Below are 24,331 nucleotides of genomic sequence, written 5' to 3'. Positions count from 1 at the left end.
GTCGAAGTAGAATCTTTACGAAAGATCAAAGATAACGGGAATTTACTTGAGAAAAAAAAAAAAAAAAACAACAGCAAAGTACGTACGCGGAATCGCCTATCTTTCATGCCTGATTACTTCGTTTGGAAATAATATTGCTACTTTCAAAGTCGAAATACTGTTTTCAACGTTCTTACGATCAGATCATCCAGCAAGCGTTTGAGTATGATTTGCTGAAATCGAAGGATTTCTTTCTAAAATCAGAAAAAAATCTCTTTCGGTTCTCCGTAACACGTGCCACTTTTTTTTCAGACAAACTTTACCGAGGCAAGTACAGAAAAATATTTGAACATTTTCAGCAGTAAACTGAGGAAATTATGACTGTGGAAATGAGTTTCTTGAGAAATTTCCTACGAGTTTGAAAGTTGAGATAAACGTTATGAAAATTGCTTTTATAATATCAAAGTGTAACAATTAACGAGTCTCTTGATATCTCGGATGATTGAGCGGAAACGATGATCCTTAAAGTTCGGTGTAGAGTTTCGGAGAAGCTTTTAGGCCGTGCTTTTAATTCTCCGAACTGTGAGAGAAATTTTTAGTTCCGTTTACCGCTCAGTCAGTCATTAACTATTTTCATTTTTTACCACGATCGAAAAATATACTTCTAGGTAGAAAATGAAAATTAGTTTTCTAGCTGTTACCGGAAAGTCTGGTATCCGTTACTATTATTTCTCATTACGATCGCTGTTGCTAGATTTTCTTGCAACCGCTGCGAAAATTTTACGCTTGTTCAAGAATGAATTGACGTTTTCAATTTTACCTAAAATCGGTGTAAATCATTTTTCGAAGAAAAAAATGACGCGATGAGAGACGAGCCTCGAGATTGTACCTGAACGGTTCACGAAACGGATCGTGACTTTGTAGTGGAAGAAAAAGTAAATAAATAAATTGAAAAAAGGAGAAAAAAATAAATAAACAAAATGGTGTCAAACAGAGTTGAGAGTGTTGCCAGTTGCCTGCTTCGCACCATCATCGGTGTAAATGAAGGGAATCCACCCCTCGACAATAACGGAACAACGCCACTCCGCATCCCTGACAATTTAGTTCCCACCCTTCTCCGTGCCGGTGAGGTATAAATATAAAATATGGAAATAAAACGCGTGGCATTAGCAGAACTGATAACAAATTAACAAACGAAGAGAAAAGACAAAAAAAAAAAATAAAATAAAATAAACAAAAAACCGTGTGCGAAATATACAACGAGGAAATAAAATAAACACTTGAAAAAATAAAAACTCCTGCCTGATTGGCTGGCGGGTAATTCACCCTCGCTGATAACTGCAGGCGCTTTTCGGGGTCTGGGATATTCGCAGGATTATTACAATCCTGACTAAACTAACCTGGAGAAAATTACGAGGTTGAAAATGTGCAAGGATAACGAAATCGGAGAAAAACAATATTTGGAACTCGAGTATCGTCATGTTTTCCTACAGATAAAATCAACGTGTCGTTAGTTTTTTGTTACGTGCAGCGTAGGTGAATAATTATTCGAGTCACGGTGGTAAATATTCTGACCAATTATTTTATTTACATTTTTTTTTATGTTTAGAGAACTTTGAAACGTATTTCTTGACGGTTTCTTCGCTGTTTCTGATAGTACGCTGAGAGGTTTTCGATACTCGAGTGTAATTATTGCGATATAATGTAGATTGTTATTGTTAGAAACAAATTGATGGAAGGAAAACGTGGAAATTGAAGTAATAATTCATTTCGAGAAAGTTACGCTTATACACGTATAAATGTTTGAAATAAATTATATGTTTTTGGGGTCGTTGATTACGAATTTGAAATTAGATTTTGAAAATTCAACATGGCGAATCTAATCAGCGATCTCAAAAACCACTGCATAAAGTTTCTTGACCGGATTCGATGATATTTGAAATGTTTGTCCGCCATATTGGACATTTTTATCACAATTTCGCGAATATTTCCACGTTTCAATTCTTTTTGACATTTTGTAAGTCAACATTCTGAACGATTTAAATTTCTTGAATATCTATAATCCATGTAATTAGAAAATCTCTACCTTCGAAATTATCGCCGTATGAATTTCTATCAGTTTTCAATCCTCCAAGACGCAGTACATAAAAAAAAAATGTTCAATTCAACCAGCCATTTTCGTCACTCTATTATAATATCGGAAAGCACAGCATTTTGAAAGTATCAAAATTTCAACATTATTACCGCCTGAATTTCGCTGAATTCCCAGTACAAAAAAAAAAACCGTTTTGAGCAGCGAACTCGATACCCTTCGTAAAAAAATTAAAAAAAAAAAAAAAAAAAAACAAGTACCAAAAGAAAAAAAAAAAAGAAAAAATTGTTCTAAAATTGTTATCACGACTCGCGCAATAATTTCAGAATATCGATCCGAACCGAAGCTGTTTTCAGCGGAGGGTGAAAATTCGACGGGTGTGTTACAAAAATAACCGGAGGAATTACGAAATCGTCGAGAGGGCGTGTACGTCGTACATAGGTGTGTACGTATCTCGGATATTACGTCGAAAGAACGTATTTCAGAGTCGATGATCGTTGGCTGCAGGCGTCGTGGTGTGACCGAGCAGTCGAACAAGGGTTTCCACCCCTTCCCCTCTCCGCCGTTGCGAAATGGCCCGGTTTTGTATCGCGTCGCGGGGTTTGAATGGTGCAAAAATGTGAAAAATAAAAGGAACGGATACGTGACGCGGGAACCGCGGATTTTAATAATAACGGACGTCGTCGTCGAGAATATAATGGCTCGCGAGTCGCTGCGACGATCCGATCCCGGAGAGAGCCGGCTCACCTGGGGGAATAAAAATACACAATTTTTTATCCAACCTCTCCTTCGTACGAGTAGGTGGGTGGGTAGATATGGATGCCTGCAACCTACAACCTACACACATTCGGTATCCCTCTGTAGGTATTTCTCTTCATAACCCAAGATGTGGGTGAAAGAGGGTGGGGAGGATATGTGCGGAGGGAAAATGTAAAGCGAACGGGTTTCGTGGGGTGGGGGGGTTGACAACGACTCCGGAGAATTGCGGCTTACAGGACATCGTTTTCAGGTCAGGGGCGGGCTCGAGGGGGGAGGGAGGAAAAAGTGTATATATTGTCTTGAAAACGCACCGACCATACGTCGAGGTGTGGGCCGTCGGATAAAACAGACGTCGTACTTACCGACCCTAGAACGGCGGGGGGGGGGGAGGGATGAGAGCCTTTCATTTCTTACAGGCATCATGTTTCGTTCAGCTCTTGCGCTTCTCAACGCGCAGTGTGCTTTTTTTTTTTTTTATGCACGTAATATCGAAGCGTTCGCATTCTTCGCAGACTTTTGTTCTTGTCCATAGACGTGGGGATCATTTACGGTGTGCGAACAGAAGAACGCCGTCTGCACTTGGAAATTGAAAATTTGTGAAAAACATTCCGTGCTATTCGTGTTGCATGGTATGTATATGGGAGGTGTTAACCACCGTAAATACAGGGTCTTACGTGCGAACCTCAACGTCGGTGATTTTTATTTTTTTTTTTCTTGGGTATGGTGTGGTGTGCGCAAAAAAAAAAAAAAAAAGAGACGAAGAAAAATCATTTTTCACCGAGTTTTAGATTTCTTGGACCATGGATTTGATTTTTAATGCTCTCGAAAAAAAAAAAAAATAAATAAAACAAAATAAAATATACAATGAAAAAAATACAAACCGAATGACAAACGTTTATTCAAAAAAATTCAAACATCAGGATGAAAATTATTCTTTTACTTCCTCACGTTTTCGTGCTGTGACCTTAAATTTTATAATATACATATACAAATATATATACCTATATATACGTGTACATTAATTCTGGTTTTTAATTTTATTCGGTGAACAAAAATTTAGAACTCGCCAAAGGGAAACAATGGCCGGTGTTTGAATAAATAATGCGTAACGGTATTTTCTGCACGTCTTAAAATATCGTCTCGAATCTGAAACATTTCGCAATTGCGAAATTCGTCCTCCTAAATTCGCGGTATAATATTATTTAAACTTTGCAGAGGCAACGTTGAATTTTTTCCAAAATTCACCTTTCTTACACATTTTTTTTTTCCCCTATATAATGAGAAAGACTTCGATACTTTTGTTGAATTTTCATTTCTTTTCTGAAAATAATAAACCCGTGGGAAATCTTATGTTTGGAATACGTGACTTAGGATTCAGGATTCAAAGCATTGTTTCGATCAAAGAATACGAAATACAATATTTCCACCTTTACCTTGAGTAGAAGAAAATAAATAAATGAATGAATAAAAAATAAATGAAAAATAACAACACGTGGGAATCTCAAGTATCGACTTGACAAAAAGCGAGTCTTGGCTCAAGTGGAGAACGACACATGTTGAGTAAGCATCAAGGATAAGGACTGGCCAAGGAGAAGGGAAAAAAAGTAAATTATCTCTCTACTCAACGCGAGACTCGAATGAAAAAGGAAATTGCATCACTCAGAGCTGAGGTATTCATTCGTGATGAGTTTTCTCGACATGACAGAAAAGTAGAAGACGAAAACCAAGAAGAAAAAACACCAAAAAAAAAGACAATTTGCTGGTCTTTTTTTTTTTGTTTTTTTGTTCCTTACATTCTTTTTCTTATTATTATTATGATTATTATTATTACATATTCTTATTATTAGATTACATGTAATACGTGCGTATTTCAGATTCAGGTATCAAACTTGAAACCGAGTAAGTGTGACAAAAAAAAAAAAAAAAGAAAAACATGTCTTAGAAGCAGTTGGAAATTCGCGAAACGAAAATTTAACGCAGGGAGTATAAGAAGTGTAAACTTTTAGATGAGAAGAAAAGTTTAAAACCATCTCGTCTTCGTCTTCTTCTTGCACGACGCGTCGTTTTTCTTTCATCGGTTTTTCTTTTTTTGTTTTTTTTTTTACTTTGCTCTCCAAAGCCTGTAATATGTATGCATGCGATACCCGAATAAATTGGAATTTCTCGATGATCCTCTTGCTCGCTTCGTTGATCGCTTCGTGTGTAGGTATATATATATATATATATATATACTAATATTATAAAGGGGAAAGATTTGTATTTTTGTGTGTGTGTGTGTATGTTTTTAATGAATAAACTCAAAAAGTACTGTGCCGATTTCAAAAATTCTTTCACCATTGGAAAGCTACATTTACCCTGAGTGTCATAGGCTATATTTATTGCTAGAAAAGATTAGGGATCCTTACTAAAACTTAAGTAACGTAACCAGAGGTGTAAAAACAGTCCCCTTAAAACGTCTTTCGTCGCATGCGCTGCGGAAACTATTGACGATAGAACAAAAGTATGTTCTACAATATTGAGTGTTTCAAATCGCCGATATAACCTCTAATTGTGAGCTTCCATAGAACGGATTTTTGATAAATTGAAATTTGGCTGAACTGCGACTTTTTCGATCAGATTTCGTAATTTTTTTTTTTTTTTTTAGAATTATGAAAACGTTTTCAATAATTTCTCATTGGAAAACGTGTATAACAAAGATATTCGCATATAAACATAAGTCATGTTGAATATCTCTTGCAATTAATCGATTAGAGTTGGGATAATTTCATCTCAATACTTTTTTACAGAGCGAGAAATTTCTCATTAAAGGTAGGTACTTGTATTTTTTTTTCTCTATATTCCAATCAAATAGTAGGTGAAAAAAAAAAAAATCGGAATGCTTATGAATTTTCTTTTACTTGTTATTTAATTGAAATATATATGGAGAGAAATAAAATAAGTACCTAAATCTAAATATTAAGAGCTCATATTTGGCTCGAGAATATTCCATTTGAGACGAATTACAGAAATTTTGATTCTCGTTTGAAGAAAAAGAAATTTGCATTTTTTTTTTTTTTCACTCTTTTGAAACAATTTTATTCGCTTACCACGAAGCTTCGGCTAGTCTAACGATCCACCTTTCTTATTTCACCGACGTCATATTCTCACGAATACTGTCTACATATTCATGCCCCCGTATTACTTTACATAAATACCTAACCCCGTGTTTTCCACGAACTTCGAAGCCCGAGGCTAATGTGAAAAGCTCCCTCATTCCTCTTCCACGCTTTCCCGTTCGGCACTCGCCATATTATTGAACAACCCTGCGCCGCGCTGCCATAACCTGCGGGACTTTTTAACCCTGAGCCCAATATGCTACCGGGAGAATTCCCGTTCTTTGTTCCCGGAGGAGAATGGCTGGATTCAATTTCACACGAGTCGATTGAATTATGTATCATCGAACCTTATTTCTCACGCAATTCTATTCAATTTCATTATTTAGATAACCAATTTTTTTTTCTTCTCTCCCACTTAATTTTTCAGGGTGATCAAAATTTGAAAGTAGACTCTTTTTTTTTATACTCAATCTCAATCTCAATTCATTGACATTGATATTATCGTAATAAATCTGACTATGTGTAAACCCAAAAAATTAATTGCACTGCAAATTTTTTATACCGTATTTTATACGACTCGATTTCTTTTTTTCTTTTTTTAATTTCAATAACAACTCCGCAGAAACTATGCAGTTCACAAATTGTTTACAATTGTGAAATCTATGCAATAATTCAATCGTAGAATTTTAAAAATATTTTTTTTGTGAGACGAGAGAGAGTGAAAACCGCGAGCTTTAATTCGTTTCTCGCGAATTGTTCCACGTTTTGACTAATCAGCTTTCGTCGGTTGTAATTATTTCGTTATGCCGGGATAGACCGACAGATTTATGGATCCATTTCTCAGCTCTTGATTTTCCAACTCTCTTCTACGCGTATCTCGGGATTTTATATTGCTGCAATTATTATCGTTGTGGCTTTCGCGTATATATCGGTTGAAAATACTCGCGAATAAGAACTGACGTGGTTTATAACAATGCATTGAATAATTAATGCTAACGGCGTTTACCTTTCACGTCCTTTATTTATTCGTATTCAAAATTTGGATTTTTTTGTCCCGTGCCGTGGTGCACGATTAATCGATTAATCAACGATTTTGATTAGTTAATTCGATTAATCTCACAGAAATGATTCCGCGACTATATAATCTGCGCAATTTCGTAGCAAATTACGAATTGTCCTTTTCTTTTTTTTTTTTTTTTTCACTAACGATTTATTTCCATCAGCTGATTGCGAGCACTTTTTCGTACACGCCAGACTCTTCGTAAGTTCCTGCTTCGGGGCGAGGAACTGAAGATAAATTGAATGAAACAGCCGTGAGCGAAGTATGATTTTCACATATCACGTTGTTATATTGGCGAAACAGATGAGAATTTGGTGAGCAGAGAGAGAGGGAGAGAGAGAGAGAAGAGTAGGAAAGAAAGAAAATAAAGGAAAAGCGAGAAAAATTTCACGGTCGTAACATTTTCCCGAATTATTTAAGCCTGTGAAAAATACCAGAAATATAACATCGTTTTAAAAAGCGCCACGCGTTTCGTTTGGAATTAATTTCATTTTTCATACACCATTTTTTGTTTTTTTTTTTTTTTGCTCCGCTCAACGAGAATAAAAATTTACGATAATGTTTGGCAAAAATTATTCACACAGAACCATCGTATATATAATTATATATATACATGTATAAAGTTTCAGAAACAAATAAAATAAATAAATATGTCACTTTCCCCAAGACTGTATAATTCTATACATAATTTGTCGATATGTTGTTTTTTTGTTTTTTATTAATATCATTTTTAGGTTTTCTAAAAACGTAGTGAAAAAAATTTACCCTAACAAAAGATTGTTTCCAAACCTTTGATTCCTTATTGAAAAATCAATTTCGTGATGAAATTTTGAACGAAACTTTCTAGAGCGTTGTATACGATTTTTGTTGGATCAAATTTGTTACACGCATGCCTAAACTAAATGTGATAAATCCAACATACGAAACAGCTCTTCAATGTTTACGTTAAAATTTTGACGATAGTGGAATTTTAAACGGGTTACTCGAGCAGCTGAAATCGTTCGGCAATAGGAATGATTGCCGGATTTTCGGCTCGGCCGTTTTTTCGTGGCGAAAGTGATTGGGTCGTTCCGGATGGTAGAATTTCTTTATACATCCGGAACTGGGGTGAGGATCATTCCTCCGGGGAAATTTTGCCGTGTTGAAAAATAACAACGAGCAACGATGTACCGATTTGTATGATCAAAATTTATATGCCAAATTATAGAGAATATTTCGAATAATACGATACAGAATAATATCAAAGGTTGCCAATTTTCGTTCTGAGCAAAATAACGGAATCCGTTTGAAAATTGGGATTACCAAAAAAAAAAAGAAAAAAAAAAAGAAAAAAAAAAAAATACGAGTAAGGAAAAATTCGAACGTTATAATTTTTAACCGTATTGGAGAACATATTAGATAATAATATCAAGGGTACTAATTTTAATTTTTAGAGAAAAAAGAAACAACAAGAAAATGCTTATGAAAATTCTTGAACCCCGTGATTCACGATCGGGTTTTTGCGGAAACAGCAGCGTTGGTTTTTTTTTTTTTTTTTGTTTTTTTTTTATTTTTCTTCCCGGTCTTGTTTTTTGTTTTTATTCACTGTGTAAACCGAATGGAATTCACACACGCGATGCGGAATTGAACTCGCGTGTTTGCAATCCGGTGGGAGGAATGTTTTGTTTGTTGTGTGTGTGTGTTGAAAAAAATGGTCAGCCACTCGGTGATCCATCTTTTGAACGAAACTGGGAACTGCTGAACGTGTAACGCGGATCGAACTCGACCGAACAGGTTGTTGGAAATTCCGGTTCAAATTACATGCAATTAAATTAGACAGATCCGTTATTTTTCTTCCCGCATGCAAAGTGTGCACGTAGAGCACAAGGTAAAAGACGGAGCTACTGTTTCGCCTTGCGAAAATCGAGGCGGGGTGTGAAATTTCGTATACCGAGAGAAATTTTCGGTTCCGGTTACCGTTCAGTCCTTAACTATTTTCATTTTTTTTTTTAACGGTACATGTTTTACTCAATTTTTCTAGTCACTGTAACGAATGAAATTTTTCTCAGTCAACATCGATCCAGGCGAGACGCGTTGATCAGGAAGTCATTCCTGATTCCCGCTCAACGACCACGTCGGTGGAAATTGAATAATTTTGTTATTTCTGACGAGTCCCAATGAATTTTCATTCGCAAACTCCTTTCCCCTTTTCGATCTCGAGCACCGTTTGGATCGACTCGCGGATTCAGGCCTCGAATATTTTACAGCTCCGCAGCTAACCGATATACATACCTATACATGCACATGTATATATTATATGTATATGCATACATTTATATATATATACACACGTACAACACCATCGGTGCGACAGACATCGTTTATATTTCCTGAATCGTTATTCGCTCAGCTGAATTTGCTTCTTCCCTCCTGCATTTCTCACCCTCGATTTTTGGCTCCCTCAGACGAGCGACCGTAATTCACAAATAGGATTTATAAGATCCCGGGAATACGATCTTCGATCGCTAAAATTTGCATCCTTAGGCTTTGGTTATCTTTACCATGCTCGGAATTATGTTAGAAACCGACTGCGGAATATATTTCCACTGGAAGAAAATGAAGTTTTTCAAACGAAATCCAAGCGATTTATGTTCACTTTTAATCGCATCGAAATTTTTAATCAATCCTCGATTAATAAATTTAACAAAATTAACAAGACGATAAATTAAAAAGTAACGATAACGTTTTCAGAAATTTATAATCAACTTTTGTTTCGAATTTTTCGATACTTTATTTTCAGTTTTGAAAGTTTTTTAACCTCGCTAAAAATGATGGATTTGAGTATTTTTGTGAGTATCAATTTTCCCAAAATCGTATGATACTTTTTTCATTCGGAATACCTGAATATTCAAATCTTCAGTTTTAGGTACGAATTCAAATATATTTTCAAAAGACTTGAACTTTTTACACTGCTTGTTATGATTTTTCACGTTTTTCACAATTTGATAGTAACGCAGTTCTCATTGTTACGTTATATAATCATCTTCCATTACGACAGATTTCTAGAATTTGGGTAAAAGCACTCGCAATTATTCAGGCGTGAAAATGGAAACGCTATAATAGACAGGAAGTGCGAAAATGGAAGTGAAAATCGTTGGGAAAATTTTCAAATTTCGCATTCGGTTTACAGGATGAAAAATTAGAATTGCAAATATTTTCAAACGAAAATAGAAGGCTGCAGCAATAAGAGAAAATTGTGCGAAACTTTTCTTTTTTTCTTTTTCGGTACAGTAAAAAAATAAATTGGACATTTCAATGCCTGGGAAATTTGGTCGGCAATAAAAATCGACCCGTACCTTCCTTCTTTTCTACCGCCGTCTCTTTAATCTAGAATCCCATTTTACATTCGGTTTTTACAAGGGATCAACACGACCGGATAAAAGTTTTGTTCAGCAATTAAAGCGGGTGGTTCGGTTAATGCATTGCTTCGCGGATAAGCTAACGACTGTAAAAATCGGACGAATTACCTCCGGTCGCATTAGGGAGAAATTTTTTATCCCGAGCTCAGACCCTCCGAATTTTCGGACTCCTTTACAAAGAGATATTATACCGTTGGAGCATTATTATTTCTCGGGGGTTGAATTTTACGAACGACCAAAAAACAGAGGGATTAAAAATTGGAAAACTGCCGTGTTAGTCGTCCCGAGATTCACGAATAACCAAATATTTAGACTTGAAATATTTTAATGATTGACATTTTATACTGTGGGCATTAACGATAAGCTGAAAGCAATCGATGCATCGATTTATCGAGGTGAATCAAATAATCGAACACGACTCGGATGAATTAAAACTAAAATTTCGTAAATTTGAGTAGGTAGTTTTAATAGCGGAACAGGTTTTTTGATAATTTATAGTTTCATTCAAAATATTTTTCAATATCTGGTGAAAATATTCATTCGTCTTTCAATTATTATATCAAATAGGTACAGTGAGTGAGACAATAATAATAATTGATACTTTAATCACATAAATTGATATTGTACTGCATCGTTTATGGAAGTGAATAACAAAAACTGATTGTGAGGAAAAGTAATCGATTATTTTTGGTTATTCTCAAGTGTGATCTGAGTTACAAAATTGTAAACAATTGATAAATAAATTTACAGTTTCTTCGATCACAAGTTTAGATCACAATTAATTACAGAATATGAAATAAGATCCTTTTCAAAATCGCTCTCAATCATTATAAACAATCGACCAGCCGGATGAAAAATGTCGAAAAAAATTCGGGTTTTGAACTGTTTCAAAATTTTTTTAAAGAAAATCAGGAACGTTGAGGGTCAGATGTTGGTAAAGAATTTCACATACAGAGTTTGCGGAGTTCTACAGGACACACCTCCTTACATTCCACGTCTGCATTAGTAAGTTTTTGCATTTCTTAAAAGAGGAGTTACTCTCGCTAATGCTCCTTCCTTTATAAATATTTATACACTAGCCGGCAACCTTTTCGCAGCCGCGTATTTTCTAGGAACTCACACAATTTCACCGTGAACCGCCACCTATTTTCACCATGAATTATATAATATACGTACGGGAAACTCCAACCCCCGTGGGATAAACTTTCCCCGATTACTTTTCCCGCGGTACAGATAATATACGCCATTTTGCCCGCGTTCCAGGAATTCGGAAGTGTCGTCATCTCGGCCCCTTTGATCTCACGAAACTTCTTCACATTCTCTCCACACTCTTCCAATCCTCTGATCTACCGTTGCGTAAAAATACCTACGTACGAGTTACGCTGTTCGAGATATTTTTCAGTGAATGACGAATATTTTCCTTCGTTTAAATACAGACATTTTTTTCACAATCCGTTGGATATTTTTAGTTCACTTTGAGTCGATCTCAGATCTTATAAAGATTTGGTTGAAAATTCACAACCGTAAGGTCTAACCGAACAAAACTAAGTGAAAGTTGATGAACAAACTAAGCTCCGAAAGCTCTGATTAAAAACTGAAACTTTGAAATATTTACGTAATTAATTCTGCGAGTATATCAGTTGATTCGTACGTTTCTGATAATTTATCGTGCTCCGAGACGTATTTTCTAATTAATAAATTGTTCGAACAGAAATTTGTGTGACAAATCTCTAGTGAAATTTTTTCTTAATTTTATATAAAATGAATTCATTGATTTTTCTGAAAACAGATGAATTTTTTATTTTTTTTTTCTTTTTCGTGGAATTTTCAGCGATTTTGAAAACACATTTTAGAGAATTTAAAAAAATTTCAAAATGGATCAAAGGTCTTGAATTTTTGGATAGGGTTTTGTAAATGGTTATACGTTACACTGAACAATTTTTAAAGGCATGGAACGAATAATTTTATAAATCGAGAGTTAGAATATTTTGGAAAACCGAATTATTCGAAATCAATAGAAATTTCAAAAAAATTTATTCGTATTCAGAAACATCAATGAATTCATTTTATATGGATTGAAAGAAAATTTTACTAGGGACTTATTATACAAATTTTTGTTCAAACAATTTATCAACAACTTTTTGGGACTATTATTATTCAAAACGAATAATCTTATCAAATTGGTTATGTTTGATTTTTATCACAGATTTTTATCTTATTCGAAAGTGTTTAATATTCTATTTGAGACTCATTGTGGTTATAAAATAACACCTTAAATTTGTTCCCTTTGCCAAATGAAAATTGGAAACGAATTCCTTCCTTTTCAAATGATCTTGTGTTGATTTTCATTGATCAAGAAATCAGGGATTTTTTCGGTGTCGAAGTACTTTGCTTTATTGCCATAAAGATCAGTGTATAATTTACAGTTTAAATTCATCGAACATTCTCACTATGCTTTTCAGTAAATTGCGTTACGATTCTGACATTTCGTTCGAATGAGGTCTGATTTGGTTTTGAGATAACGATATTTAAACGATCAGTTTCGTAATACCTCGGAAGGAACCGGCTTTTGTTTGTTTGACTTTCCTTTGAAGACTGCAGAGAGACCAGGCTCGAAGTCCTTTGCTACTAATTATTCAACGGCAAACAACAGTCAAATGCGGCTTATTTCAAGTTACAATCCACAAGTGGATATACTGCGCAAGCTCATGGCACTTTGCCGGAGAAATTAGAGTAGAAACAAACAAGCGGAGAAGCTCGTTTTATTTCTTGAAGATCATCGGTACGAAGAATTACGCTGGTTTTAGCATCCCTTATTTTTTCAAATTGCTACCTTCTTTTCTCAGTTTATGATAAAATTCATCTATTCGGATGTTCATCGTGATTCCATTATTTAATATTTTTCAGAGCAATTTTTCATTTCCTTTAATTAATATACATTCCGGAATTTTTTATAAGGATGGAATAATTTTTCGATTCAAGTCTGGTGAATTATCTTTTGGAAGTGATTTTCAGATCAAAATTTGGTGATGATAAAATTAAGTATTTAGCGTTTGATTTTCAAGGTTCAGTTTAACCATTGCAGTCACTGTGGGATCCTCAACGTGACACCTTAAAAATTTCCATGTCCTAGCCTTGTCACAGTTTATTTACAACTTTAAATGATCTTTGGTACTTCATATGACTGCTGAAAGGTGGAAAAATCTTGTTTGATAGTTTCTTAAATTTTACATCCGCCATTTTGGTTTTAGAAATCATTTAGTTTTGACTTTAGATTCGTGATCAGCGACCCTGAAAACCACGAGTAACAAGTTTTGGCCAGAATCGTCGGATTTGATAGTTTTTTTCGATTTTCAATCCGCCATCTTCGACTTGCGATTGTCAAATTCCGACCTCAGATTTGTGATCAGTGACCCCAGAAACCTCCAGGTAAAAAAATTGAGGCCAAAATATTGAGTTCAAAAATGTGCGATTGAAAGGGTAAAGCGGCCGAATTGATTCAACGATTTCGAAATTCAACCTTTTAAATTTGACAAAAATTTGAGTTATCTTATGGCTATTTCTAACGAACATTTCTACCAAGGCTTGCGCCTTTTTCGATACTCACATCGTGGTACCAGGTAATGGTGTCCGGTCTCGGATTGCTGTCGACTTCGCAGACGAGTTTGAGGTCGTCACCTTCCCTCAAGGTCTCGGGGTCGTAGCCTTTGGCCATGTGGGCTAACACGACCGGAGCGTCTGCAACGAAGAGCTTAAAATGAATAGCTAGAATAATTTCGTGACCGGGCAGAGCTGTGGCAGGAAATAACGTTAAGTTTTTGCCGACCCATTCCAGCACGCGGAAGTGCGGAGCTCATTACCGCCTCCCTTACCTTCCGGCAACGGGCAACGGCCGCTTCGTTGTGACGAATTAACAAGAAGATGAAGAATGAGGCGAAAAAGCATGAAATAAGGGTCTCTGTAGGTATACAAAATTCCCTTCTCTTTTGGACAACATTGTTTTGCGGACCTTAATTAAATGAAACCGTGGCTGTAATAATGATCCCGGCTCCCGTGTCCACAGAGAAAATTTCACTCTCGATGAACATAGAAATGCATAATTTCTCACATTTCCAAGAGTTATGTGTGTCTGACCGTGAAAACAAACCGCTTATAAAGAACCTTCTGTATTTTCCAGACATTTCCCGTCAGCCGATTTTGGTCAGGTTAAGGAGGGGGTTACAGTTTGGAGTTTTAGGGTTTTTTTTTTTCAAGAAAATGAAAACACTTGGAAGAACACTTTGAGTTCGAGAGCTTCGTTACTTATAGTTTGAAGATCATTTTAGAATTTTTTCATTAAAATTAATAACAAAATGGCGGAACGGCGCATATAAGTCGCGAACCAACATTTTGTTATTAATCTCAGTGAAAAAATCCGCAAATATTCTTGAAACTATGAATAATAAAGCCCTCAAATTCAAATTGTTCTGAATGCTTTCGTTTTTCTTTCAAAAAATAACTCCTAAAAACTAAAAATAGGTAACCCCCCCCCGCAATCTATTCAACCGCAATTAGGCAGCCTAAACGCGGACTGAAATATTTTTTTACGACCCGTGGAAAGTTTCTTATGTCTTGCTTTCGGGCAATTTTGAAGTTTGAAATTCGAAGGTTTGGTTCATCGGCACTCGGAGAAAACTTTTTCCGTGTACCTACAATAAAATCAATTCTTAAAACATAATTAGATGAATTGGTACGTTTTGTAGATGTTAATAAAAACTTAGCCACAGTAAAACAATTTAGTTCTTGAGAACTGATCGTTTTTCTGAACGTGGATACAACTTGACGGACTTTGGTATCAGAGGGTGGGAAAAAAATCAATGCGGAAGTTAAGTATCGACGAGATCCGTCGTCGTCAAGAGACGAGGAGGACGATAGCCACGCTGCCATAAACGTTTACGGTTACTGTTCCCGTAGTCGAGCCATGCGTCCAGGAAAGTAGATTGACTCTGGCTCTCGGCGACATTCGGCGCTAACGAACCAAGCCCTTGGAATAAGGAATCCCGAATCCCAAATCCAGGAACATACCGAAGGGCGTAATTGGCGAGTGCAGAAGCTTGACACCCTCATGAGAGTCGAATTTTCACATCTGTCTCAAAGCCGACTGGATTCCGTCGCTAATAACGTCTCCAGGTTCAACCCGAGCCTCGAAATCCGGTGATCCCTGGCTCCAGGAGCTCCGAAATCCGGACAACTTCCGGTCGAGGAGCGCGGCTCGTTTGTCGACTGCCGCTTCCTTTCCGGCTTGGACTGACACCGGACAAACGGGGTCGAAACTGGGCGGCAATCATGAGTGTAGCTCTAATATCCCGCGAGGGGAAAGAGGATGAACCGGAGGTCACGAACCTATCCATAAACCTCGAGAATCTCTGGTGACCCGCGGGTTCCAGAGAACCCAAGAGGCTGATCAACCCTAAAGACAGTCGTTTGCATTCCGATCGTCTAGTCAGGCGACGGAATTGGGATCTTCTCTGTCGGTGGCGCCCTCTTTTTACTGCCGCAGATCGAGGAAAGGTGGCGAATTCTCGCTTTTCCGGATATAACGCAATCGTCCAAAGAGCAAAAGCGCATTGCTACTCAGAGGAATATTTTGTTACTCGCCTGCAGACGGCATTAAGCAAATAGCTGCGTTATACCTCGGCGGGGGATGAAAGCCAGACTCACCAAACACACCTCGATAGATTCGCTCCCTTGCTCCACCTCCTCCCCCTATTCTTTTCACCCCAACTTTTATCCCACTCGACTCCGCATCTCGGCCCGAAGCCATCCTACCGCTGCCACTACCTTTCATTGACTTATCCCCGCTTATCATTTTAACCCCTGGATAAAACCCGCGAACAACTGACAGAATCTACGCTCTTTGCTGCCGCTGCGTTAACTCGACTTGACGTTTTATCCACTCTCATATTTTCTTCATTTTAACCTCTCTCGCTCTTAACTCTCTCTCTCTCTCTCTCTCTCCATCTCTATCTCTCTTTCTCGCTTTATCTGTCACAGTCGCCTTTTATACGGGCATCACAATCGATCAAGACTCAACGGTTCAAACGCTGGACGCGCGCACCCTTCGTATTATTTCGATTCAACCTTGTGTTCGACGTCCTTTTTCATCAAATGGACAGTCCGGTAATAGGGTATCACGATTCTTTACCTTCTGATTCTTTCACCTCGTGTCGTTCTTCGATGCGTAACTTTTACGGAACACCCGCACACTGACCTGGAAAAGTTTTTGTCGGGTCTGACTCGGGGTTGAAAACCTCGTACTGATCGCTCAGCTCCCAAACCTTCTATTTCCTAACCGGCCTAATAATAATCCCAGGTAAATTTTCACTATCATTCTGTTCAGTGTGTTGTTATTTTGCCAATAAGCCGGAGCTTGAGGTAAGTCTACGAATTATTGACACGTTTAGACCCAATTATCGACCCTTTCATTTTACAAAGTTATAAATTGAAGGCACAAATTGTGAATTTCTCTATGACTAAAACCAATTTCCAGAAGTTTAAACACTGCTAGTTTATTTTTTGGTTGTTTTATAACTAAGGATCAAACAGATACAGCCAAACAAGGTCAATAATTGGTACAGGGTCAATAATTGGTACACCTACCTTAGTTGGGTCGGGTGATTAACTCAGCATACGTTAAGTCAGTGGAAAACTATTAAATGTTCATTCTTGAACCGGGAGGTTTAAAAGTTTCTTTACGTGGTTATGATAATCAAGCTGTCGTTTCTCCACGCAGATCAGTTGTGTGAGAATTGTTGAAGATTCAGTCAACCGGACGTTCAATCGCATGGTCGATTATGTTCAGTGCGGTATTTAACCGAATGCATATTATCATGCGATTATTGTACAGTAGGGATTCGATATTCGGTTCAGTGGGTAATTCGTCAATTACACGAAGAGATGTTCAAAATAAAAATCCGTACTTGGAACAGAAAAAGAAAGAAGAATGAAAAAACCAAGTAGGTACAAGACCTGCGCGAATTTTTCTCACCGTCCATTAAGCAAAGATCACGCTTTCCGGCTGGATCATACTTTCGGTGAGGGATATTGTTCTTGAAACATGGTAAAAGGGACCCAGAGCAGAGTGTTTAAAGTGATTAGACGAAGAGGAACACGCGAAAACCCGGAGAGGCAGCTGATGTGAGGCAAGAGAAGTTGTAATCAATTTATGAAGGCGGTAAGGTGACACGGCATTGCACTATGCGGTGCTCGCCTAGCTGATCTCTAGTTCTAGGGTAACGCGAGGCTGAGATATCGAGGGTGAGAAAAGTTACCGGGTACCGTAGTGCGGGATTTCGAATACAACTTAGAGTCGCGTCGTGTGCTCGTGGATATTTATTTATAATTCAACGGTAATCAGAGCTGGTACTGAATTCCTACACCAAGGACAGGAGGACGCGACATATATCCGGATTGAAATCGACACCGGTTTACCGACAAGCGCCTAGACAGTCGTCTAGGTTATCGGTTGCAGGTGATTCCCTTCAGGAATGGCCATCCTCCCACTTTCAATCCACCCGGTCTCGAGGCTACATTTGCCAAACAGCTTTCCAGTCATCCTGGCAAGACCTGGTGCATGGACGTTGATAATATTGATTCATAGAGCGGAAGTCAGAGAGAGAGAGAGAGAGATGGAAGGGAGAAAATGGAGCAGAGACACTGCCGCGACTAGACGATAAGAGCAGCTTCCCTCAAGCACGCAAAGCTTCCGGATTCCAGTCTGGCTTCTATGTTCTGACGTTTTCTTGAATCCTCGGTGTTACCGTGCATTTTTCTTACCTCCGTAGTCGCGCATTTTCTATGTACCTCTGCTCTGTACGTGTCTGAAATCCCGTTACGATTCATAACGAACCAACCGTGTTTTCAACGAGAGCAGTGCATTCTCACCAGAATGGAACGTGGACTAAAACCGTTACAATTACTAAAATACTTTTGTTTCTCGATATTATTATGCTCAGATACTATCAAATCCATATTATGAAACTATGTTAACATGGACATGAAAGTCGGACGAAGTGCTCCAAAACAATTGGTACTCATGTATACTTGTCACTTCAAGTCCAAAGTCTTTGAGTTGGCATGAAATTATAACTTGACGTGTATGAAGTCCTTGTAATCGGGAGAATCGATAGTCGCTTGCAAACCAAAGAACCCCCCTTCATTCTTTTTTTAATATACGAAAATTTGCTAAATCATTTTCTAATGGAGATTGAAACTTACAGGATACTCGGAGGACTTTTTGGTGCTCGAGAACACCGCCTGGAAATCTGGGATTCTCTGCTCGGCAGGTCAACTCTTTTGCATCATCCTCACGGCCGACAACCAGGGCCAACTTGCTCACGGTTGAATTGCTTCGCTGAGTAGAGACGATTGAAGGATCTCGGATTAGGTTTCCATCCAGCATCCATACTATCCTTGCGGCCGGTGAACTCCCCCAAGTTTCGCACCTCGCTCCCACCGGACGTCCTGCGTAGATCACTTCCGTATCAAGGACGATCTTCACCACTGCGGGCTTTACTGAAATGGAATACGGATTTAGATTATTCTTTTGATCACAAGGTTTGTATTCGTTTATTCGATGAAGATTTATTCATCCCGGTAATAAGTTAAAGCACAGAAAGGACTTTCGTTGTGATGTATTCTTCCAAATCTGGAATTCGGTAAGCTTCTCTAACGAGGAAGGTATGCCAAGTTGATCTCACCGATTTGATTTCTCTTGTAATATGTTGGAGGGTGGTTTCACTCACCTCAATTATTTAGTGGCAAATAAAAAAAATATTTGTCGCTTAATTTTTAGTCTGCTATAACATATTGCAGAAGAAACTAAAACGAAGAGATCGACCTTACTTGGAATACCTTCCTTATGAGTCTGGAACACCATTTCCTGTCTTGTTTAATGTGGTGTCGGAAAGTAGATACAGGATTTGTAGCTTTAAAAAATGATCGTAACGTACTACGAACTACTGTTTCAAGAAACTTTTGACCTGTTAAACTAAAACCACGTGCCCAGGATTGATTCTTTCTATAAAACACTCGATCGTCCGATGAATGATTTGAGCTCTTGGAAGTGTTTCCGGAATAACGAGAAACTTCGGTTAGAGTGAAATTCGGCGTTAGTCAATGCCGAGGATTGTGAAAATAGCGAGTTCACTTCCGCAAGAAAATCACGTCAGAATCTGCGGAGATTTCGTTCGATATTCAACTGGAGTTCACCGCATCGTTGAGCCTAGAAACGTTTTTTCCTCGTCGTTCGGAGTTCGTGAGTTGGATATCCTATTCCAATCGCGTACGACGCGGATAATTCGAGGCGCCATCACCAGGCGGTGATCGTCTCTCGGGTGTTTTTTCGGATCGCGATTCGTACAACATACATGCAGAGGCTTGTTAATCGGTGAAGATGAGATTTACTGCCCGATAAAAGAGTTATTTCTCTGGCAATCGGCAGTAAATTAACGAATCGGAAGCTCATTCGTGTGAAAGAGGGCGAGGAGATAGACCTACGAGTTTCACGCCTTCTTTTCCAAGTCTGTCGGTGTCCTGCGCGAAACAGAATCCTCCAGCATAAAACCAACTTCCACGGTTTCTCGACCAGGAAGAGAAGGGTGGGGGGGAAAAAAAATAGTGCTTGCACAAGTCTGGGGAAAAAGCTTAACACAAGCTGCAGAGTCAGGTTTACACGGGGAAAAAGACTTTTCAAGACTCGGAAAGAATCGCGGAGCGAGAAAATCAAACAGACAGTAATTATTATGCCTCGTTTCACAGGAAAGGAATTATTCTTTTACCACGAGTGATCTCGAGTTTTGTTCAGACGATGGATTACCGCTTCAAGAGCTGTGAACTTCGCTGCGATTCTTCCGAGGAATTGATTCACCACTTTATCGTAAGTGCGCATTTCTGTTGAATGGAAGCCTTTGGAATACTTTGCGATGTGTCGACGTCTGACTGAATGATTTCAGTCCCGAGTTTAATCACCCAAGGTTATTTTTCTGGAATAACATTCGTTCAATTTTTTTACAATATTTCCAAATTATAATTTAATTGAGTGAAATCAATTATTTTGAAACGAACCTTCGAATTCAACGTTAAGGAATTATGCAAAGCGGACTGTTTTTGTCAAAGTAAAATCCTGAGCCTTGGATTGAAACCAAGCTGGGTAATCAAAAGTTTTCCAAGTTCATCACAGAGGTATAAAAAATTCGGATTGCGTGGAGGATATTTACAGATTCAGGAGTCCGAATCACCTGTTTGCAGGTCGATTAGGGTGTTCCTTAAAAAGGTCATTTATGAATTTCGACCACCTCGCCCCCAAATCGACTTCAGATAATTCAAAAATGATTCCCAAATTTTTTCTGAACTGAAAATTTGAAAATTCAAAATTGTGGATCCAATATGGTTGAGCAAAATCCAAAAAGTCATTTGATTTCGATAAAATTCGGCACTTAGGGGTTTTCGAGATCGTTGATTACGATTCTGAACTTAAAATTACAAAATTCAAAATGGTAGATCCAATATGGCGATGTCGAGTAACTTTTAGGGTTTTGATTCACGATATTGGATCCGACGCATTGAATTTTCAAATTTTGAAATCAGGTTCGTAACCAGTGACTCAAAAAATTCCCTATACCAAATTTCATTTAAATCCGTTCGATAGATTTGATATGACCCTGAAAGGGTTGAATCAGGAGATCCACCCTCTTTGGGGCATGGATTAAAATTGAGATAAGAATCTGAAAAATTGGGACATTATTTTTGAATTTTGTGGAGCCAATAAATGACTTTTAAGGAGTAGACTAGGGTTGATACACCGGGGACTTTAATTGTTTATGTGATAAGCTGCGAGATAAGATCCGATTTGAAGCACGACATCACTACCGGGAACGGGGTTTAAAAGAGGGTTGGTGGTGATACCGAGTTCCAGGGAAGAGGAGAGGGCATTGTTACCGCAAACTGGTAATTCTAACGTTCCAAGGGTGGATGTAGTATAAGAGGGAAAGCTTAATGACCAGCGACGAGTCTGAAAGTAGATTTTAATTGGTCGATGACGTCGACGGGTCGAATCGTTACCATTCTTTCTCAACTAGTTGATATATTTGTGATTAAATGGCTCGGTTAAAACTTTCGTTATAAACGTTTCCTCCTCAAACTGCAGTCTGCATTGGATACAGTGGAACAATCCAAGTGAAATTACTCCAGCGATTAAATCTATCCTCTTGTTCCGTTTCATGCACGCAAAGTAACTTTTCAGCATTCCTATTCTTTCCCACTATGCTAGAATAGAATGCCTTCTCTAGACTCGCGGTCTTTGGATCACAATCTATCATTGAGATGACAGGTGCATTAATTGAATTTTTATTTATTGGATTCGAACAATTTCACTGGGCACAATTTTTCGGAAGCCAAAGTCTTATTTGATCCTTGACATTATGTTTGGACAAATTCTTAAACCTCGGTAGAAAATTTCTAGACATCAGATACAAGGTTTACAAAGCTATGGAACCTGCTTCTGCAGTATTAGGCGAAGAAAAAATTGAACGGTAGTACTTTTTAAGGTGTGAATCCGGAAACTTGAACCTAAAGATTATTCGATATCGCTGAACGCTGAAAAGTTAAATTCTGAATTCAACGGCTTAACCCTTTTTCATAACGATCTTAGGGCCTGATTACAAAATTATCATCACCATTTCATTTAGCGTTATCGAATTACGCTTAGATCAAGTTTCCGGTTTCACACTAAAAAGTATTATCTTTTATGCTTATTTACTAGTCTATGTAGCAAGTTGGTTCCGTCGAATAAAAGACGGATCGTTATTCTCGTGATAATTATGCAACGACCAACTAACTTTCTACCAGATTGCAGAACCGAGCGGTTGATGAGATAATTCCCACTGCCGAGGCCACGACAACGTCTTGATTGCAATATATCCTGAGATTCCATCCCGGCAAACTTGTACCGAAATTACTTAAGTCTCTCGCTGCAGATTCCAGAAAGTCAGTATAGACAGTCTTACAAGGAAGATATTCCCGGCCGATCTATCCGGTTTGATTTCTCTTTTAACATGTCATAGTCGACTGAAATCTAAGCGACACTTATTTTTTTTTTATCTGCCATTAAACACTTTGAGGGTATGAAACCAACCACCAAAGTAAGGCGTGTCAAGGCGAGCTGGCAGTTTTTTTTTTGCATGTGAATTACATTTTTCATTTCTCATTATGAAAAAACTCTTCCAGTTGGATTGGTTAAAAAATATTATGATCTTGTGGGTCCAGCTGCCAAATCGCCTCTTGAGATGCCTTACTTCGGAGGGTGGTTTCACCCCCTTAAACTGTTTAATCGCAGGTAAAAAAAAAAAAAATACATGTGGCTTAGTATTTAGTCTAGTATAACATATTACAAAAGAAATCAAATCGGAGAGATCAACCTGGGATACCTTCCGAATTCTTGGGTAAAATTACTGCCACTGCATGATTGGTTCGAGAAAAAAAATCCTAGCAGCTCTTCGGTTTCACGTGATTTTGATCGGGCACAAAAAAACTCTCCAGTGCCTTTGGGATCAGTGTATTTATTTCTGAAAGTGATACTCGTCTGCAACAATTACGAAGGATCGCAATCAGTTGAATCAATTCCGATGTGCCAACCGCAGTTTCAAAGCAATTGTAACTCAGGAGAATGGCATCGATGTTGAGTTTCCAGTTGCATTTCAGGAAAGATAACATCGGCACAAGTTTTTCAATTAGAAGTACACTCTCACTTGACAGTCCAAGGGTGGACAATTTGTCTGTATTGCTTTCTTGGCACGACAAATAATGGAGTAGAAAGAATGGAATAACGATTTTTACGATACGTTTTTCAATATTTATCTTGAATCAATTCAGATTATTCTCGATATCTTTCGTATTCAGTATTCAGAAAAATCAACGAATTTATTTCGAATGACGAAAGAAAACATTCCCTTAGAAAAATTCGGAACAAAGTTTCGATTAAACAATTTATTAATAACTTTTGGGCATTCTTTTTAATCAAATTAAATTTTGTCATCGTCTTTATCGTGTTTGATTTTTTACGATTTTGTCTTGTCACAAAGTATTCAATACTGTCGACGAGTCTTACTTTTGGTTTGAACCTTAGTGGCTTTTCACGATGATCGAACATTCTTCGAACAATTTTACTCAATCTAGAACATTTTGGAGAGATTATACACATTTTCCGAGAAATTCTTATCAAGACTTTAGTAACTGCGGTCTTCGTCACATCAGGAACATAGCGACTGGCATTAATCCCGGCTGCTTTCACGTCACTCAATGTCCTGTCCAATAGAACCTCGACAACGAAGATGTACAAGTTTAGCCTGCGGTATATTTTCAGTAGGTATATTTACCTGTTTCGGGATGCGTTTTCATCCCCGTGAGTTATATTTCCCAGGGGTTTATCTTTCCCTTTTCATACCGTCGCGTCACCGCGATTCGGGTTGAATTCGATCCTCAATATCATTCACTATAACCGGAAAATCTCCTTCTCTCATTGTCTGCAGTCAGGTGAAGCTCAGTTAAGCTGAGAGAACAAAGTGGCAGTGATTAATTCGGAGATTTTCTTGCAGGAATATGGAAGTAGGATAAAAAAAAACATCCATAGATGTCCACGTTTTAGCCTTTTGTTGGGAGCCCTACTCAGAACTCTTAACATTTACTGGAATAACTTACGTTGCGTATAATCGTTTGACAGAAGAAAAAAAAACAGGCAATATGGAATGTTGTCCAGACTGTGTCGAGCTGCAACTTCCGTTACTCACTAACGTAATTGTGATGTGATACGAAAGTTTGCTTGCGTAACGTTTTATCAACCCTTAACGCTCGGCTGGACCAGCGTAGAACGAAACGATAAATAACCCCGAGGCTCACCTTTTTAATCGTATCG

General features: G+C 37.8%; 1 protein-coding gene and 1 long non-coding RNA gene across 10 annotated transcripts in view; one reads left to right on the top strand and one right to left on the bottom strand.

Moving 5' to 3' along the window:
- Positions 1-24,331, top strand: part of LOC107224685 — a 156,843-nt gene that overhangs the window by 26,230 nt on the left and 106,282 nt on the right. For 8 of the 9 annotated variants that reach the window (XR_006905216.1, XR_006905221.1, XR_006905223.1 and 5 more), the window contains exon 5: positions 18,642-18,978. This is a non-coding gene — a long non-coding RNA (uncharacterized LOC107224685). Of the gene's footprint in view, positions 1-18,641; positions 18,979-20,181; positions 20,300-24,331 lie in introns of all 9 variants that reach the window. The other variant, XR_006905222.1, reaches the window with a different exon arrangement.
- The window catches only part of LOC107219353 (B-cell receptor CD22), a 115,550-nt gene that overhangs the window by 20,679 nt on the left and 70,540 nt on the right, over positions 1-24,331 (bottom strand). Inside the window, exons 6-7 of the mRNA XM_046744895.1 lie at positions 18,640-18,936; positions 13,991-14,121 (exon numbers count right to left, since the gene is read on the bottom strand). Of these exons, the coding sequence (XP_046600851.1) occupies positions 13,991-14,121; positions 18,640-18,936 (428 nt within the window). The remainder of the gene's footprint in view (positions 1-13,990; positions 14,122-18,639; positions 18,937-24,331) is intronic.

Source organism: Neodiprion lecontei, chromosome 7, assembly GCF_021901455.1.
Source record: "Neodiprion lecontei isolate iyNeoLeco1 chromosome 7, iyNeoLeco1.1, whole genome shotgun sequence".
Classification (NCBI taxonomy): Eukaryota; Metazoa; Arthropoda; class Insecta; order Hymenoptera; family Diprionidae; genus Neodiprion; species Neodiprion lecontei.
This window is presented reverse-complemented; position numbering and strand designations above follow the sequence as displayed.